Source organism: Leuresthes tenuis, unplaced genomic scaffold (assembly GCF_036924035.1).
Source record: "Leuresthes tenuis unplaced genomic scaffold, fLeuTen1.0.hap1 SCAF_10, whole genome shotgun sequence".
NCBI classification, from domain to species: domain Eukaryota; kingdom Metazoa; phylum Chordata; class Actinopteri; order Atheriniformes; family Atherinopsidae; genus Leuresthes; species Leuresthes tenuis.
Window position 1 is genome coordinate 5,592,735 of NW_027325364.1, and position 21,369 is coordinate 5,614,103.

General features: G+C 40.3%; 1 protein-coding gene across 8 annotated transcripts in view; it reads left to right on the forward strand.

Moving 5' to 3' along the window:
- Positions 1-21,369, forward strand: part of cspg5a (chondroitin sulfate proteoglycan 5a) — a 60,159-nt gene that overhangs the window by 19,020 nt on the left and 19,770 nt on the right. For all 8 annotated transcript variants that reach the window (XM_072393682.1, XM_072393684.1, XM_072393686.1 and 5 more), the window contains exons 2-3: positions 4,024-5,002; positions 20,548-20,736. In XM_072393682.1, the coding sequence (XP_072249783.1) occupies positions 4,024-5,002; positions 20,548-20,736 (1,168 nt within the window). The remainder of the gene's footprint in view (positions 1-4,023; positions 5,003-20,547; positions 20,737-21,369) is intronic.

Genomic DNA, 21,369 nt, shown 5'->3' on the forward strand with positions numbered 1-21,369 from the left:
CCCACTAAGGTCAGCTATTGTAGAGCCCTTAACATACGAGGCATCACGGGGCTAAGAGCCATCAGGTTAGTTGGCTGTGGATCAAGAAAGGGGAGCCGTGGGTGGGGTAGGGCTACTTGGATACATGCTGGGGCTTGATTAACCGTGGCTGAGTCGCCTGGCTGAGGGTGATTGATTGTTGAAAGACCCGAAACCCCAGGAAAAATCACTGACTATGTCTCCAGGTGCACCACCAGATGGTGTATGTGATGAGTAAGTTTGTTTGAGCCTCACTACTCCTGCTGATCATCAGGAGTTGGGTGACTAGAAGGAGTTATTATGTGATGGATTTGTATAGCTTGACAACTGTCATTATCTGATAAGTTTGGACCCTGAGGGTCTAAAGGCAGTTGTCACTTCATGAAATCATTAAAGGACAACATCTAATATTCAGCATGCATGTGTGTACGGAGGTTGTCTGTTGTCCTTCTTTAGACTTCTGATGAGAAGTTCATTGTCTTTGTTTACTGTTTCACTCAAGGTAGATGTTCTGCCATGTGCTGTTACACTCGAGAATAGATAAAAGACGCTAGTAATAAGTGAGATACACTGGCATCTGGGGATATATTATAATCATTCTTGATGTCATTGTTGGGTTTACATTGAGAAAGACGGTTATCAGTCCTCTTTTGAGCCATTTTTGCATATTTAGGTTACAGCTTTCTTACAACAGTCGAGACATTGTTTTGTCTGGGTCTCTTTAAGATCATCACCTCCCCTCCTGCAGTGCACCCCCAAATCCAGCCCTTCTACAGCCCCGTAAATCCCTAATCCAAGCTACTCGCCATTCAGATACATTAGTGAATTATTCTTTTAAGCCAAAGGGGGGGAGCGATCCTAAAGCAGCTTTTTGCACGACTCAATGAGCCACCATCAGATGACGTAATGGACCAGAGGATGAGTATACAGCCAATTGTGTCTTCTTTTAACTTTTCACCAATCAGACTTATTTAGTGCCCTCTGCACATCCTGTAGTGCAAAAGAGTTTAGCATGTGAAGTTGCTCCGTGGCAGTGGACCACTGGTATTAAGTAGTGAGGAGATGTTTTTGGAAGGACTAAAGTGAAGCACATGGTGTTTGTGTTTATAGTCAAACAACAGCAGCTGCTGTATTTTCTTATGTTATTCTTAGCCAATATTAGCTGTAGGTTTGTACTTTAAATCACACCCTGTGATCTGATGGTTTATCTCATTTAGTTTAGCTCATATTATCAAATAAACATTCAGTTTGGAGTGCATACAAGTGAGATTTTTCTGAATAAACATACAGGAGCGGATCATACATAAAGATGGTGGTGTTTTGACCGCCTTGCCACCAACCAGTAAATTTTTGACCCCTACGTATTATAAAATAATATAATCTTATTATATAATAGAATATTAGCATAATTCATTGTAGGGATTCTGGCATCCTGGCGGTTTAAGGATCAGCCCTTTTTTATTACATTTGGCTGCACATAGCTATATTTTATGCATTTTGAGGCTTTGTACACGTTTTATTCTCTCATATCAGAAGTTTGCAGGGGGAGTGAGTGAAAATATGTGTTGTGAAAGAGACATGCAGGTGTTCTATAAAAGTTAGTTGAAGTTTAACCTTTCTGATTTGTCCAGTTTATTTAGATGATAGGAGACCAGTTGTTGGATCTTTGAGAGAGGAATGTTGTCCCAGTCTTGTCTGATACAGTTTTGTAGCTGCTCAATAGTCCTGTGTCTTCTTTGTCCTATTTTGTTTTTTCATGAAGTGCCAAATGTTTTCAGTTGGGGAAAGGTCTGGACTGCAGGCAGGCCGGTTCTGTTGGCACTGATTTTTAACTGAGCATTGGTAACAAGCTGGGTGATTGCTCCCCCTTAAAGTCTGGAGGATGTGTTGTCCGTGGTTTCTGAAGGGACTGTCACATTTTGATTTGTCTGACCACGAAACACGTTGCCTCAGTCCATTTCAGAAGCAGAAGCCCAGTGAAGACAGCTGTGTTTCTGGATCATGTCATATATGCCCGACTATAATTCTTGTGCACACAGATATCTCTGGATTTTCTGAATCTTTTGGTGATAATATGTACCGTGGAAGGTGGAATATTAAAACCCTTTCTAAGCCAAAGTCAATTTTACTTTGAAGAGCAAAACAATTTGCAAATATCTCAGCCTCTGCCCATCTCTATGGTCTTTTTTTTTATGCCCAATTATTTTACTCTCTTGTTGTCAGTAACCTAATTAGTAGTAACATGGACCTGTAAGTGTTTCTTTTTAGTACAACTGACATTTCCAGCCTTTTGTTGCCCATCCTGACATTTTTGAGCCCTGTTGCTGCCATCAAATTCAAGATGAGCTCAGGCTTTTCATTAAATCGTAAAATGTCTCATCTTTAACATTTAATACGTTTTCTGTTTCGAATAAGATATCGTTTTATGAAATTTATTGATCACTCCATTTTATTTCTATTTACATTTTACACAGCAGTAGTTGTGGTTGTACTATTTGTACATTTTCTGGCATTGTTTCCATTTCCCAATCACTGTTCAAACCATCTGTTCTTCAGCTGTCAGCAAAGCTGATCAATACCAACAATGTCCTTTTTCAGGAGAGGAACCAATTTCATCTAATTTTCTCCTGCTCCCTGTTATGTTCTTCTACTTTCTTTTCCTTTTGAAAGGAAGAAGTGTTTGTGTGTCTTTTTGTTGTCAATCAGACAGAAGCAACACTTTTCAAGCAACTGTGCAAAGGATGCAAATTTTAAACTATTACTAGGGCTGGGTAAATATCAAATTCTTTAATCGCGTTAATCGCATGATTTCCTGTGATAAATCACGATTAATCGCATTGTTATCTGCAAAATCCAATAATGAATTCAAAAGTAGCGTATAACGCACTTTTATTGGAACTTCACAGTCATATGATCAAAGTACTCCGGTGATAAGACAATTCAACATTGCAGTGCTTACAAATAACTTTGGCTCTGTCGACTGCGCCGTCTAGAAGAACTTTGAAGTGAAAATGGCCGTGTAAACGTTCCGTAACCTTCTCCATGTTTGTTTAGCCCACTTCATCCACCATTCTTTTCTTTTCTGACTGTTTTCTGTGAGCGCCACAGCAGTAAGCAACATACTAGGCTCACCAACGATGGACTTTTTCAAGATGAAAGCCAGTGAGCAACAGACGTTTACAATAAAAATAATAAATAATAAAAACGGCGTTAATGGGAGACAAATAATTGTTGGCGATAAGGAATTAATTAGTTAACGCAAAAATATCGCGTTAATGTGCCCAGCCCTACGACTGACTTAATCTCTATACTAACAGCATTAACACACAGTAGCAGATTTTCATATGTAAAAAAAAGTGTAAAGACATTTGATAGTCACTGCTTGGTTAAAATAAGAAATTAAAGGACAAAGTAAGTAATTACTAAGTTATTTGAACAATGAATTAAATAGAAATAAGGAGCTGCAGTCCTCCAAACTACATAACTTGAAATGCTTTTTCAGTAGTTTCTGCCATTTTTTATTGGTTTGATAGGAAATAATATTTGTGCCTGATGTATAAATGTTACATAATAGTTATTTGTACATTGTTTTTAACGTTAGTGCTATGCAGGAGACAACAGCACAGCTGGAGTCATGTACATAATCAGTCCTCAGTATCTACTCTGTTAGTATTTGTTACACATCTTCATTTTTGTTTAAATTGTTCTGGAAGCTTAAGTCTAAAGCTCCTGGCCTATGCATTTAGCAGGTTAACCATGCAGGTTATTATTTCTAGTAAAAGCCAGGGAGCAGTGCTCATTTTACAATTTTTATGAACATTTGCAGTCATCACATCTTTACCTCCATCTGATTGAACAGTTAAAGTCTTCCCCTGCTGGGACAACCGCATACTGTAGTAAATACATTTTCTTACAGTGGCGTGGCCTGGATTAGGAAGCCAACTTTTACCTTATGAAAACTTTTCAACAAACTTTATGCTTAAAAATGTCTCCGTTTATTTGCAGGAAATGTTGCTGGGACCAATGCTACTGAGCCGGACAACGCGGTCAATATCACCTCCCCACTTATCGAGGAGGAAGGCCCAGTCAAGGTAAATGAAGTCATCACCATGGGAACTGGAATCAGCAACACTGCCACTTCTAACCCAATCAGCACCGTGAGCCCAAGGGCGGGGCGTATCCCTCGTGCAGGAGAGGAGGACGATCAGAGCAGTGGCATGTTTGGTGAAACAGTAGTTCCGATGGTGGAGGAAGTGAGCGTAGCAGCACCGCCACAGCTAAGCCTTGATTCAGCCGAGACAGAGCATCTGTTGCCCAGCAACCCACGCCAACAGGAAGTCGTGGAGGGAGAGGAGGAGGGGGATGAAGAGGAGAAGCGTCTGCCAAACACCGACCCACCTTGGATCCATGCAAAGGACACATCTGTGTTTGACCTGGACCACCTTTTCACCACAACTGCTGACCAACCATCGACCCCAACTAACCCCTCTAACCCCGACGTCCTCCACGTGGACTTCTTTGACCCATCCTCTCGTGGGCGTAACCTTGATTTAGCCCCTCCCTCTCCCTCATCGATAGCCCATGAGCTGCAAGGCGGGGACGCCACTTCCTGGGCAATGCCAGAAAATTACGACTACCTTACACCCTACGGGGATGGCATTTCTCCCACTGCTGATGAGTACACCTACAGCACCACGACCGATGCCTACGAAAGCGACGAAGACCTACGAGCTGGGCCTCCTGTTCGCTCCAAGCCCCAGGTCCCAGGGTCAGACTCCTTCATTCCTGGGGGGTCTTATCCTGGTTTTGGAGCTCCGGTACCAAATGTCCCTGCTGCGGCACCTCCAGCTGTGTCACCAAACGGATGCCCAGTGGGCTATCAAGTGGTGAATGGAAGTTGTCGCTCAGCCTGTGACTTGCAGCCCAACTACTGCCTCAACGGAGGACAGTGTTACCAACTGGATGGCGCCGGAATTTTCTGCAGGTAAGCTACAGCTTTGGTTCACGAACAGTAGTGACAGAAGTGTACAGTATACTGTGCACTGTAAACGCAAAACAAACCACCTCCATTCAGCAGATTTACTTTACAGATCCTTCATATTCTCCATATCATTTTCCAGTGATGGCAGGATTGTTTATTGATGATAAATATATTTCAAATTTATTCCGAAAAGGGCCCTTATAACTTCTATGATTGCATCATAATATTCAACTTTAGGCATTTATTATCAGTAATCAAGGTGACTGTCAAGTATGAACTATATGCATGGCTCAAAAATAGTTTTTAGCTTGACTGCTAATATTGTGCAAAAAAGAGAAATATAGCCGATAGATTCACACATTTTCAGTCCTTTGATTTTTCTAGCACATATGTATTTTGTTTTCAAATTCTACAAATGAAAAAATAGGCGTATAACTGTCGGGAGGGAAAATAATGGATTCAAAGACTTAATGTGGAAATAGAAAAAGAATCTCGAAACATGTTTGTTTTACCAATTACCATTTAGTATTTCAGCCACATCAGGCCTCATTAGGAACACTCATTTAAATGTACGTCAAGGGCAATCTGAGACTGGATACCTCTGCCAAGGCTGACAAATCCCCGTACTCCTTATTTCTCAATGTTTGGACATAAATAACAACAAATATTTACATTCAAACACAACATGTTGATTTAAAGCAGAACCAAAATACTAAATAAAATCTTGGATTGGAAAAAAAAGGAAAAATAAGAACCTGGATTAAGATCTGCACAGCAGTTTAATTGCATCTAAGTAGCCATGTCTCACCTTGGGTTGAATATTCTTATAAATCTGTTCTTAATTTTTTTGAGTAATCCTGCAAACAAACAAACCAGTTTAATCAGAAAACATAATTCATTAGGTTAATCAACCATAAATATAGTATTCTGCACCCAATGAGTCCCACAGTATGGCAACCAGAATTTAGACTTGAAGGATTCTTTTTTTTTTTTATCACAGTGGTGGAAATTCGCTTTCGCACCAAAGGGTAGTCAGACAGCAGTGTATAATTAAGAACATTCAGCTGATATTCTGAGTAGCGCTCCATTAAACTTGAAAAAGCTCAGCACAAATTGAAACCAGTGCTCTATAATAATGGAGGAAATGCCTCCTGGTCTTTCTGATTATTTTCCTGAAATTTGCTTTTCCTTTGTGAGAGCTGGAGTCAACCAAACTGCACACAGACATATGAATATGATAGTGTGAGTAAACACACACACAAAAACCCCAAAAACACTCACTCAGATACACAATATGACCTATAAATTGATGTTATTTTAATCCTTGGCACGTCCTTCAACGGTTGTGTGTCATTACCATGTGACCTGTCTTCCAGGCATCCACCACAAACTGAACTAATGACTTAGTCCAATATGGTCACTGTTGTGATGAATCTAGGTGGAGGTCAAAAGTCAAATGGATTAAGAGAATCATTTATGAAAATATGGTGTAAGCCAAAGAGTAGTTTTAGCTCTGCATGAGTCCCCAGCCATCGAAAAGTCAACAATCAGTGTGTGTCTGTGCGGGTTTAGGATTAGAGCTGTACGGATGGAGGAAGGGCGGTGTGTGCTTTGACTGATTTCTAATTCCTGTGGCCATGATGTTCCTCAATGTATATGTTAAATGGAAAATTAAAGGAACAGGACCAAACTTTCAGGTCTACTGTAACGATGATTGTCTGTCACCGTTCAGATACGATTTGCTTGATTTACAGAGTTTATTTACTGGAACTGATTTTGCCCTGTTAAAAGTCAGTTTTGCCCCAGCTTGTGCCCAGAGAGTCAGGGTCAGAGAACAGAGCTTTCCCGGCAATTAAAACACCAGAGTGTCGTTTAAAAATGGTTATTATTTCATCAAAGACTTTTCAAAGCTTCTGTCCAAAGAAAACCTCTTTGTTGCTTGTGTATTTGGTTGTTGCATGTTTTCTATCATGCTGCCAATCTGCAAGCTAGTTAGTTAGCTTTGCTGCGAGTGGGACAATACGTTTCCACAGTCTCAGCAGTTTATTATTCAGTAGATGTATTCTAACCATCAGTTCCTTTTTTTTAATTGATAATCTTTCTTTTCATCAGAAGTTCATACTTCAGCAGAAGAGATTTAATAGGGTGGTTAAGCTTTATTAGAGTCCTGCATTTCAAACTCCTTCCTGCCGTGTTCCCTCGAAAGTCAGCACTGTCAAGACAGACTGCCAAATGTTGTCAACATCAATTCAAGTGTTAGTGTTGGCAGAATTAAAAAAATGTGTGCAGGCCTCTTCCAGACCAGCTACTCCACAAACTGAAGATGAAATTTGATTATGTAACCACAGGATGTAGTCGGCTTCAATGCTGCTGTTGATGATGGATTTATTAAACAGTTTGGAGTAGATGACATAACGTTTTCATCAGCACTGTCGTGAGGTGAAAACGGTTGAAATAGTTTAAAATATAGATTATAAACATGTGGAGGCATCAATCTTTGAGAGTAAAATTATGTGAGAAATTTTCAGTCATTTTGAGGTCATATGCAGTGCAAAACTGAGCTCAAGTGGCTGTTGTTAATGTGCAAGTAAAGTAGTTACCAACTGAAACATTTAAAAACCATGTTTAAAACTAGTGTTTGTCTTTGTGACATCTACGATTTTACACGCATTTCCCTATCATCATAAAACAGATGTATCAACCAATCAGTGAAGAGAGACTTCCAATTAGTGAGCAGCTGTACAGATTAACATGCTGATTTATGCACAGTTGGATAAACTGAAGGAGAAAACGATTTACATTGCTCCCTTCACCTTCCGTATTAATCATTTTTACTCAGACAAAAAGTACCAGGCACATCTCAGATTGAACCAAAGAAAATGAAGATGTTGTATATCCTGGAAAGTATCCAGAGATTAACCTTCACAGGGTCAGTGATTTGTGTCTTTAGACAGCCGCCATCCCAGAGGACCACAGCCTCACATTTCTGCTGTCTGCTCACTGTGGCCTCATAGGTCTTATCCCTTGTTGTGGTCATGACCCTGATCTTAGCTTACCCACTTTATTCTTTAATTTAGCCTACTTTTGAAATCCCCATGGAATAAAATCTTGTATTTTTTAAGACATGTCTTGCACTATATGTCATCTCTACATCTGTATCTGGCAGCAACAAAAAACATATATTTTGTTGGTATTCTTTATCGTATTTTGGAGTTTGTAATTTCAAAGAAAAATCTTGGAATCTTGGAAATGGAAGAAAATGTCGCTGGAGAAAACCAGTCAGACCAGACGGGCTTTTTTTGGGCTTTTGAACATGCAGAGGCAAATTCCACTCTACTAGCTGTCTCTTTAAAAGGGAAAAATATGCTGAATGATACATAACTATGAGTGTAATCTATGAGGATGATTCAACAGGAAGAGGAAATGATAATCACTGTTGCACTAATTAAACATATTTTACAGTGAGTATTACTGACTGTGAGGGAAATTAAGCTTTGCTCACAGAGCGATGCTGAAGAACTCTTGTTAAACGGACAACGTGGTCCAGATATTCAGGGCAGATTTTTTGGCTTCAGTCAGCAGATAGTAACAGCGATGAACCTCCTGAGAGTGAGTCAGAGAGATACTGAGAGGCATTTGACTGTTGGGCAAGAGAACAATATGGGTCAATGGAGTGCTGGCACAGATGAGGACCAATATGTTCCTCTGTGTGTGTGTGTGTGTGTGTGTGTAGGCATGATTATGCAGATGATTACACGTGTGACTGAGTTTGCATGCACATGTGAAACTGTGAGTTAATATGAGCGTTGGGTGTAGATTGCAGTGTGCGTGTTAGTCTGCAGCTGAGCTAAAACAGATTTATCCATGAGGGCAATTCAATTACAGCGGAATGAATGTTTGGACCTCAAGCCCTCTGCAGTAAAACTCACGACCCTCTGAAGTGCAGTTTACTGACCTCAGACCAGCCCGTCATAACTCTTATGTACAGACCGGCAGAACTGTCAAGCTTACACTCCTCTGTGTGACAGATTTTCAGGTTAGTGAAACCTGCTTCACCATCATCTGAAGTCATCCTCTCACCTGCACTAAAAGAATATTTAAACAGTACTTGAGCTTCGACTGCAGCAGCATGTCAAACATATTGAAATTAAGTATCATGTATTATTATCATGTATTATTAGGAATATATGTGTTACCAGCACATGTAAACTACACCCAGTTGGGAGGATCAAAGTCTACAGTTTGACACCATTAATTACAAAGAGCATCCTCTTACTTAACAAGTAGAAGTTACTTTCATGAGGCCTGCTGATTAGTTATAGCCTACCGTGCTTTCTGGGAAGGAGACCTTGAAAAAACAAAAGCCTCGCCCTCACCCTCCTTTGAGAATTCTTGTTTATAATACTCCCCCAACCTTGTGTAGTTGAGATGAAAAACTGCAAGTTTTACATTGTATGTAGCTGTGAAACAAAAGTTGAAAATGTTTTCAGTAAAACATATTAATTTATTCAAAGCAGAACTGTTGGGAGTAGTTAACTGAAGTTTGTCAGGCTGACCTACATCATGGGTTAAGAAGGATTTTCTAAAGAGATGGTCAAAGTCACTCAGAGCAAGACAAACTTAGTACTCTGTTTAAAGAGCTTTTTATGTCAGAATTAATTTTGAGAGATTTCCACTTTAAACTAAGACTAAGACAACCAGCTCCTGCTTTCAGGCATCTGTGGCATCTCCGGCACTGACTGGCTCCCCTGTTCCTCTGGCCGATGGGATCAGACAACGTTAGTGTCATAAATTGTCTCCTTCTCTGGAGCTGCAGGACTGAGGACCATATTCGGAGAAAGAGATGAGAAAACTGAGGGAGGGAAAGACTGTGTGAGGATGTGTGTCAAAGAAAGTACGACTCAGAGGATGTTTATGTTCTGTTTGTGATTGAGAAAAGCAGATATGGAAAGAGAAGGAAAGCAAGGGAATTGAAAAGAGACTAAGACAATGAAACTAAGGGAAAAGAGCAAGATAGTATCAACAGGAAATGAAAGAGAGACAGAAACAGAGTGAGAAGTAGACAGCAAGAAAAAGGAGGTGGTGGAGAAACTGAGTGCAAGAATGAGTCAGAACCTTATAACGCTTGCCAGTATGGAAACGATGCGGGCGAGCCAGGTCGAATTTACTCATGTGTGCGTGTCTGTGTGTGCGTCTTGCAGCTTGATGTAATTAAAGGAAGCTTTGAGCACCAACAGCAGTTTGTATCCAGTTTAGATTTCATACTCTCATCTTGAAAACACTCAAACTCAAAAACACACAAACAATATCTACACACAGGATTATGGGTGTATTAGAGATCACTTCTAAGTCAGAGAGCAGGGGGCGGTGGAATCAGGCCAGAGGTCAAACACAGGGGAGATTTACTACTGCTGAGAAGGCCAGAACTAAGACACACACACAGACATGCGCAAATGAGTTTTTGGGCAGCGTTCTTCTTGCTGTAGGTTACCTCTATTTTGACTCTTAAGTTCACAGTGAATACACAGACGGGCACACGCATCTTCACATGCAAAAGATGACACGCACATCAGGTTTTATTTAGCACTTCAGAGTTTATCAGCTGTTTTTGTTTTTGTTAACCTCAAGTGCCTCTAAATGCTTATGCTCTTATTTTAAAGTTGTAGTTAGGAACTAATCCCTATTGGATTTATCTAATTAATAGTGTGGTTATGTTGGTGTTTTTTCCTTTCCACAAAATGCAACCAGATGCTCATAGAATTCATTAGATCCCAAATCTGCTCCACCAAAGGCATCTCTAACTCTTTAAAGTTACAGGTTTTTATGTGAGTTTGTAAAAGCTAACAGTCACATAAGATATGTTTTTGTATTCTGCTGTTATATAAGTCAAAATAAAATATTCCAATGGTTGTGTTGATATCGTGAAATTTATATAAAACACAGATGGAGGCCCTTGTTGTAGTAGAGCCAGTGTGTTAAACTACACTCCCATAGATGTTTGCTAGATGTTGGCTCAAAAACACCTCGAGCTCCCACAAACTCACTTTCAAGAAGTATCTTTTTCTCTCATGAAATACTATAGTCTTCAAGTTTTCTCAAATGGACAGTGTATGTCCTTATATGTATGTTCTTTTGTCCAGTCAGCTTTCGAGTGACAATCTCTAGTTCCACCCTTTTTTCTAAATTTGATCACTTCTGACTCCAAAAAGACCAAGTTGGCTCAAAACAGCTGTTCACAAAAAGCACGTCCACTTTTCATGTACAGTTAACTCTAAAAGTCACATATGCCCATACTGTGCCAGCACATTTAAAAACTGAAGCATTTAATTAACTTAAGATGTCACAATTGTACTTAACTACACCTGAAAACATTCAGTTGGGTGCAAAGGGGTCAAAGTAAACCGCAGTTGTACACCCACTTTGGCCTCAAACAGAATTAAACCCTTTTCCAATATGCTGTTCTTCAGCAAAAGCCTGGAACAACTTGTCTGCATGCAGTAAACAATAATATGCTTAAGAATGTCAGAATAATTATGTGAAAACAAGGTGTAACCAAAGAAATGTCAACAGTTGGAATGTATTCCTTAAGAGGTGCGTTTCATATTTAAACGCCATGTTGCAGTTTAATAGCAGAGTGTTGGTTGGTGCATTTAGGATTCCACAGGCCGCAATCCTGCTGTTAGCCGAGGATCAGCTTTGGAGATGCTGACCCAGTTACATGGGACTCCCCTAGTGGTGACGCCCCTTTTTTCTATTTTCAGTGTGAAGGGGCGTACTGAGCGAAAATCGCTAGCTGTGATCACTAAGATAACGGCAACAAGTGTAGAAAAGTAATGGTTAAAGAGTTGTTTAGCTAAGGAAATACCAAAAGAAGCATCAGTCGCTTCTCATCGGACAATAAAAGTCTATTATTGATGTTGGATTGACCGTTTCCTGACCTGAGATGAGATGAGAGAGGATGAATTGCCAAAGTAAATGAATTTTCTTCTGTAATGTCGAATTGGTTGGAAAAAAACCCAAAAACTATCATATTGACCTAACATAACATTTAAGATTGAGATTTCTGTGATATGTCGAGGCCCACAGTGCAGCCTTCCATTTTAGGGCTTTTACTGGCATGCTAGTAACTTACAAGTAGTAATGTTAATGTAGTAACTTTACTTTGATCTCCAAAGGATCAGGTCAATAAAGAAATTGATCAGGAAAGTTAAAAATTATTGCACTTGATAAATAAACTATATATGTGTTAGCAAATCTGCTAATCATGGGGATCTCAGTGGAATTAATTAAATTTAGACCACAGAATTAGAGACATAAATGCTGGTGGAACCCGAGTCTGAAGCGGATTTGTCCACCAAATCTCATAAAAATATATTAGTGGCTGTAAACAGATATAGGCCTCTGCAGCCAGCATCCACTTTAATTGCACTTTTGGAGTGATTTGAGATTAATTCACGTGTCAGCTTCTTGAAAGCAAACTAAGCATCTCTTGAGCTCAGTTACTGTGAAGGTCACAAGCTGAGACGTTTCCAGTGAACATATCCTGCACATTATAGTTGTATTGAAGTGTGACAGAGAACACATCTGCAAATCAGTAATTGGTTTTCAGTTTATAGTGTTATGACTGCTCTCCGGGGATGCAGAGGTTTATGTAAATAGGTTTTGGTTACATTCAAATATACAGATCTGTGCTGAATGAGTTATTTGCAGCATTAACAAGCTGTTTTGTGGATAGAGTATAACAGCTGGAATGACAAAACTTAGCTCAGAAGTAGACAACTCTGCAGAAAATGACACTTAAATGTGACAAAGGAATAGAAATTAGCTGAATTAGGTGTCTATATTTTGCTCACTGGATGTTGCAAGCAAGATGTGAGTATATCTAACAATTTGTCTTTCCTGCCCAACTTTGTCTTGCTGTGTATATCACTAAATGTAGTATGACCCTAAATGTAGTGTTTTTCATTTCATGCAACATCAAAAGACAGTGTTTGTGAATTTGTAAAGAAATCGAGGAGCATTTGTTCAAAGAGGCATTGTGCAGCCTTTTTCATGCTCTGCAACTTGGCTAAAACCCTGGAAACAGAACACATTCACCACGCAAATATCTGAGAGTATCCAAACTTGTTTATCTAGGTTTAAATGAGTGGGATTCTTTTAATGCAAAATGTTGAATATGGAATATATTGCCATGCTTTGAAATCCCTTCTCAGTTCTCAAACAGAAGGATTAAGCATTCCAGGCTGATTGGTGGTCCAGTTTTAACTCCACTGTGGCTACTAATAAGGTTATAATGGTTCCATCTGCATAATGAAACCTGATGTAGTTATGTTTAATCTAAGCTGGGTTGTTCTGAATGTGCTGCAGAGGACACAATGCCACAGGGAAAATGAGGAAGATGGCTGTTGTGAGACTGAACGTGTCCGACCTTGAATAATAACGTGTATTTTTTTGGAGGTGATCTGGATATAAGATCAGTACTATACTATTCATGCTGTTTCTTTCTTTAACCTATTTATCTGAGCTTCACCATCTTTCAGACAATACACACTGCAACTCAGAGCTCCTCTTTTCTTTTCATAACTGTTCTTATCATTCTGTCTGTCGCCCGTCTGATGAAAAGTGTCACATGCACTCAATCAACAGATAATCACTGCTGACAGGCAAAGACTTGCAGCTGCATGGCAGAGAAATTCCCAACAGTTCATAAAAACAGTGAAAGGTTCAAATGGAGGAGCTACTTGTAATTATGTCTGTTAGGTCATCGTAAAATGTTTTAAAATAGGACGTGTCTATAATCTGTTCAGCTGAAATATGACTGCAGTATGGTCCAAAAGCATTTCAAACATACAAGACAAGCATTTCAACATTTCCACTTTCCTCTAACTACTGGAGCTATGTTGCTCATTACAGTTCAGTAAGCACATCAGATTTGCAGTTTCTTTGCAGCCTATCTTCATTTGTGGCCGCAGGGAAAATTTTATGTGCATTTTTTAAACTACTCCATTGAATTGCAGATTTTTTTTGTGATATCTCTGCTGTAAAATTAAAAAAAAATGTTACTGTACAAAAGTCGAGCCACATTCACACTCATACAGCACATCTTAGTCTCCACAATGTTTCAGGCTACACAGCGCTTTTTATCTCGAGCACACATTCACACACCAATGGATACATCCAAGGCAATGTGGGGTCTGGTGTCAATTGAACCACCGACCTTCTGATTGGCGTATGGCTGTTCTTCCTCCTGAACTACAGCCGCCCCAGTTCATCTTCCCAAAACAACTGCCACAGTTCCATCCTCTGTCAAGGTCTGGGCTCTGAGAGGATCCATCACACTAGAAGGCCTGTTGCCACTGATTTACAGTCCAGATCTTGTGTCTCCTTGGCAGACATCAGCCTTTTTTCTCCATTTCCCTTCTCTAAGAATCACATCTTGACAGCCCCACCCCCTCCCATGTAGACCATTTCTAGATAGATCAACTGAAGGTCTAGTCTCGAATGTCCTGTGTCATTTCTTTGCTGGATAGTTTTAGATTCTTAAGGAGATCACTTTCAGATACAGTCCATCTGCTGGGAATAGTTTTTTAAGCCTGACACTTCTGCTTTTATCTACCACTTTTCAAAGTTTCCTAAAATTCTTTGATGACACACTATGCTGGGATATGCCAAGCTTTAAACTAAGAGGTCTTTGGGAATCCTGACCACAGTCTTGTTGTCATGGTCTTTGGCATTTTTCATAAAACACACTAAATAAATGGGAACAAATGATGTGTCTTTGCGACAGGCTGCTGGCACAAAAGTACCTCAATTACAAGTCTCTTTGCTAAGTTATTATGTGTAGCCACAACACTGGTTCATCCCTTGAGTTAGGTGCCTTGTATGCCTGAATGATTTATAGGTCAGTATTCAGTGACTGAACAAACAAAAAGACACATTCCTCTCAAAATGATCAGGTACAAAGACAGGACTGAAAATGGAGTGAAAAAGCAGACAATATCCAGTGTACTGATAATGTCCCCAAGATGGGAACCAGTGAAACCACACAGCTATTTTTCATTAACTCTACCCCATTTCAGGTCAGACATTTAAAGAAGACTAAAAGGGAGTTATGTCTAATCTGATTAAATCAAAGTCCACAGTCATTCCTCCTCCTCTCTGTCATTCTTGTAAAATCTATTCCAGTTTTTAATCTTGCCCTCAGCCGTATTTTCCCTTCCCCTCCCAAGGCCCAGAGTGAAATCAGAAAGTTTCCTTTTATTGGAAAAATAAACTCATGTGAGCTTTTGTTTCAGTACCAGTATAAGAGTTTGTGTTTTGGAGTTTCAGCAGCATGGTGTACCCTCTCCTGTCCTACGCTGGCCTCTTTCTGAGTGCAGCTGACTGAAATTAGTTCCTTTCATTCTTTTTCTGCAGTTCTTGCATAAGAAAAAATGTTTTGCATCAAGAAAGAAATGTGAATAATAGCATAGTTTTTTATGCAAAACATATCTTTATGTTAAACTATTCAGTAAACACCATCTTGTGTCCTGATCTGGTTCTTTTAGGTCAAGCCTTCTGTTCATTTCTACCTCTTCTAACCTTCTTAAGACCTTGTTAAAATAAATGACTGCTCTCTGCTTGTTCCTGCTCCAGTCCACAAAAGAAATGCTGCTTTTCCCTCTAGGTAAGTATTAATTATTGAACAGAGACAAAGCTCTGCTATCACTCAGGCAGCATAATTGTAAAGCTTTAATACCTCCATTAGAGGTTCTTGTGGGTTCACTTGGTTCCGGGGACCAAGACCTAGCCCGCCACCTAAGTGAGCCAGTCCAGACTCAGCTCAGTCTTATCTGGAAAGGCTGGGTGTGCTGATGTAAATCTTGGATCTGTGTGTAACTCACAAGTTCTGTAAGGATTCTTCACTAAGGTCTAAGCCCATTTTCACCCTCTATTACTCCTCCTTAAAAACCAACAGGGGGCTTTATTAGTGGGCTACAGCCCCATCTGAACATTTTCTTCCTCAGCCAGTAAAATGACTGTGAAGAGTCTCTCCTTTCTGTCTGCCTCCTCTCTTGGCCCAGTGGGTCAGCCTAATTATGTAAGTGTTGAGAGGATTTGTTACCTCAATGTAATGTTGCTTCGACTGCCCGAGTGTTAATTCTACCGATTTCTGCCGAGCTGCAACAGCGCCTCACATGTGGCTTCATTGAGCCGCGGCAAAGGAGATAATGGTGGGTTCGGTGAGGGTGGGGTGACTGTACTGTAAGAGAAGGCCTGTGTGCCTCATGGGAAGTTTAATAGTGGGAAGGAGTCTTGCTGGTCACCTTATGTCAACCAGAGGAGAATTGGGTGCCTTTCAATGAGTTTGACAGGACAAAGTTTTTTTTTTATTTACTTTTTTTTGTGATGACTTGTTTCCAATTTGATTTCAGCTCTTTGCAGCTGCTTTGAACATGAGAATTTTGGAGGAAGAAATCCATTCATACAGATTGACTTCAGCAAAATGCTACAGTCTTTCTTGATCTTTTAGCTTGTGTTCCAAAAATCTTAATAGACAGGCGGGAGTCTTAACCCCCAAATCTCTCAGTACCTTTTGAACTTCCACAGTCTGTGGCTCAGTTCCTACTGAGCGTACATTTTTAAAACGGGCTCCTGATTTTTCTCCATATATTGCAGTCCTGATGACACTGGTTTATCCAGAAATTTGTACTTGAAAAGTCACTTGCAAAGCTTCTAAACAATAGATCATTTAAACAACAGATAAGATGCATACCAGGCTGGTATACAGCACGCATTCTCTCCAACAGAGGTGAAAGGTAATCGTACAGAACATGACGTAAATAGTAGAACTACAGGATGGATGGATGGAAAGATGAATTGATGAAAGTATAGACAGATGGATAGAAATTTTCTTTAAGGTGAGTGAGTTTGTTGGAGAAGGAGCTCCTCTGTCTCTATACTGTGTGATGGAGGGGCGACAGTGCATTTGTCACGATGAAATGCAGTTTGTTTAGTGGCATCCTCTTCCTGACTGAAACTTGTTCAGGTTCGGCTGATGACGGCTCCATCTCTGTGAATGAATTTATTGATCCTGCTGGCCCTCCTGGCACTGATGCTGCTTCCCCAGCAAACCAGAGCACAGTCGAAGGCACGAGCCATTATAGACTGGTAGATGATCTCCAACATTTCGCATCACACACTGAATGATCTGAGCTTCTTCAGAAAATATTCTCCTCATATCCAAGTTCTTTAAGAGCTAAAAAACTCAGTCCTTTTGCAAACTGCTTCCTTTAGGTCCTTTTAAAACAAAAACAATAGGTGGTATTTTATTATCATTTTGCAATAAGCTCTTTCGTGTCTGTATTTGCTGATAATTGTACGCCAGGATTCCCCAACCTCAGGCAACGTATTTAAGATATTACTCAAATCTTTGAGGCAGTAGCAGGACAGTATCAAAGAGACTGACTCAGTATGAAACATGTGGTCTTGGTAATGAACAGTACACCGACTGCCATGTTCATGTTTGAAAAGATTAATGCACTGAAATCACATCATTTTGTGTTTAACTTTTGCAAGCATGAGGGAAAACTGTGTTTAATAGCTAACATTTGAACAAAAATATAGCTCTGCGTCTTTGAGGAATAAGTTAAACTTTGGGTACAAAGTCGATACTTGTTGGCGTGCTGTGTTTCCCTCCTGATGTAAAAAAAAAAAAAACACCTAAAAATGTGGAGTTACACAAATTGAAAGTGGAAACGTTTCAGCTGAAGTTGCTTGGCAAAGTAAAGGAGAGATAAGAGGGCTGGGCCGAGGACAGAGCTGGGAAGCAAGAGGTAGTGAACAAGAAAAGACATTTTCAGGAATGACGAGCAGCAGGGAGGGACGAAAAGAAATGGTGTACTGGCCGCTACGGCAGAATTTTGTCTTACTTGGCGGCTCAGCTAGGACGCATGCCTGTGAAGGCATGACATGTCAGCGTCTGCTCCGTTTGCTGCTCAGCTGGGTTGCCATGACAACCAGCACATCCTCGTTCATCTCCTTCCTTTATGCATTCCTCTCTCCGCCTTTTATTTCCATCCCTCCCCCATCCTCACCCTCCCTCCATCTCACGCTGACTTACATAAACCTCTTCTTTGTATGAACACAGAAACACTCGGAGGTTGAGTGCACTGAAGTCTCCTTGAAAATGTGATATCAGGCTTCATCGCTTTTCTCTCCTTCTCACACATCCCCACACTCAAAATGTCTCCTGGATGGTTGCCAGTGTTTCTACTCAGCTGACAAACTAAAAAGGATTCAGGAAGCATTCAGGAAACCAACCTGTGAAAGGAACCTACTTAGCATGTGGAGAGCATAGCCACAGCGTCCGCACACCCTGACACCTTCATTCACTTTACACACATCCTCAGCTGGGAGTGTGTACATCAAACGTCTAATACGGAATAAGAAAAGTGCTTAAATATTGCACTTCAGGGGATGTGCTGAAAGAAGAGTTTAAATTTCACTCTCTTACTTACTCATATGTCCCTGGGCTCGAGGAAACCAAGACAGAACACACTCTGTGACTTCATATTTCTTCCCAGTCCTAAAAAGTGCCGTTGGAATAAAATGTCATGACGGCAGCTTATTTTCCTCAGAGCTGAGTCGTGCAAAACAGAAACAAACTACTTACATAACTCTAACATAAACTCCTAAATCAAGAATCGGGGTAAAAATGGCTTCTCACTCCTGTGGATAAAAACAACTGACTGCTGGCTCAGAGCAGGATTTCTTTTCTTTTCCTTTCTTGAAAACATTTCACCCAAAAGGCTTTTTCAGTTCTAACTGACTGGTGGGGAATTTCTGGCTCATAAGCTGATGTATAAAGGGATCCACCTGTCCATTCTGTGGCTCATTTAGGTCATTCCCACCTGTGAATTGTTTACCTGGCTGACTAACGTGCGAGATGTTTTGGTCGCATGATTCAAGGTGTGAATGATTGTGAAACTGTCAGGGGAGGCGAGTCAGGCTGCATTATGAGTGTTAGGTAGTTTATACCTGCGGTCACCTTCTTGCTTATTTTACTCCTCTGTCGAACCATCTGTCTTGTCTCTCCAGAATATGTACATTGCTGTCCTCAAAATATCCTCAGATATCAGGGTGGATTGTTATAGACACACTTTATATGGTTTGTTTAATCAAACCATTTATGGTGATAATGCATCTTGATAAACTATTAATTTGTGCAACAAGCGCTTGCGTGGAGCATCTCTGCTGGTTGCTTAGCAATCTCACTCTGGATCCTCACAGCACTTGGCACTTGTTCATCTAGGAATAGTTACTGCATGTAACTTCCATGTAAAAACCACATTTTGTGTTCAGTAGTGAGCTGTAGGTTTTAACAGACAAGCTAAGCTAAACGTGGCTTTAAATCTATACATTACACCAAGACATTAGAACAGTTTTAATCAAAATGTTTTCCTAACTGCAAACAGTCTTCAATATAATCAGCAAAATTCTCTTCAGCTATGGCTGTAGCTCAGGAAATAGAGTGGTTTCCCACTAATTGAAAGGTGAGTGGTTCTGTATCTTTCCCAGGGACACTGAGAAAGATACTGAACCCCCAACATGTTCCTTACTTATAAGTGGTTCTGTATAAAAGCATCTACTATGTGAATGAATGGAAATGTGAAACAGCACAACTAAAACTTAAACGGAATATTTCAAGGTGCTCTGTCCACATATACTTCTTATTAAGCTGTGAGATCGATTTGCCATTTTCCACGCCAAGCAGCGTGCAGACAAAGCCATCTGCCTCTGTGGTTGCTGTCCCCGGGCGGGCTCTGTACTCGGGTGGAGTCCGTCCTCTGCCAGACAGCTATGAAAGGAGCATGGCACTCAGATGGTGGCTGTGTGTGTGTTTTTGTGTGTGTATGTGTTAAATCTTAAAAACCCTTCTTTACTGAATGCGTATGTTTGAGACTGTGCGTGCATTTGTGTGGGATAGCAACCATGTTTTTTTATAGCAGGAGAATCACCTCAGGCTACTTTCCTTTTTCAGACAGGCAAAATAAAGACATCATTTTGTCAGAATAAACCGTCAATTGAAACCTGACAGTGACTATGCTCCTGCTGTTGATGAACTCACTATGAGCCTAATGTAACATGCAACATGCTGTGGCACATTAAAAGGTTTTTCTGGCTTTATAAGAAACTTCTTTTTTTTTTCCTTTTTCTTAGATTTCACAACAAAGCAATTACAGATAATCAGAAACAGAAAGGGGAATCATGAACATTCATAAATGGGCTGAATTTGAATAAGGAGGCATTCAGAGCATGCTTGACTGCTCTAGTGTTTAAAAGCCAAATGTATGACAGATATCTGGCTATAAACTAAACCAACACACACTCATAATATTCTGATGAATTGTTAAGATGTGGTTTTAACCCACTAATCATGTCCAGTTTTCATGAACTTTTTTTTTACATTTTCTACTTTCTTACCTTCCTCATCCCCAAACTTCGTAACTTTTCCTCAGTTATCTTCCACTTTTTTAACATATCCCCTCTCTCGTTCTGTTTCTCAGATGCAACGTCCAGGATTACATTTGGCACAAGGGTGCCCGCTGCGAGTCAGTGGTGACCGAGTTCCAGGTGATGTGTCTGGCCGTGGGCGCCTCAGCTCTGGTGGTCCTGCTGCTCTTCATGATCATCGTCTGCTTCGCCAAGAAGCTCCACGTGCTCAAGACGGAGAACAAGAAGTTGCGCAAGCGCAGGTGAGGCTCTATTGAGAATCTGAGCCGCTGGTTACAAGCACCCCGTCATCTTTGGTTAGCGTCAATACTGGAAACAGTAGGCCTGGCTCCGTCAAAATAAAACAGAGCTTGGAATAGATGACAGTTATAGGCAGACACTGCCAATCCCTAAGGCTTGGAACTAAAGCTGCTGATATTCATCTAACTGTGTGAAACAGGCTCCTACTTGACAAAAAATAGTATTAAATGCAAACATTTTCCACAATTGAAAGTTTATATTCTTATGAAAAACAGGAACAAAAATGGATACACAACCCAGACTTATTAGCTCTGCTCATGTTAGCTGATATCAGAAGAAAAGGACTGCAGCCTCAAACCTTTTCGCACATGAGTGACATAACATTTATGGCTTCATCATTTAGTCATTCAGACATTGGTTGCTTTTCTGTTAATGTTCTTCATGCTTCATTCTGCCTGTGAATGTGAGAGAAAGAGACACCTGTGAGTGCAATATTTTCCATTCATGTAGAATTAAACCGTGTATGAGGTGCTGTGTAATACAATAATCTTCATGGTCACAGTTTTCTCTCGTCATATTGCCATAACGAGTCCCATTAGCGTACAAAGCATGCAGTCACTGAGTAAAGCAGGTGA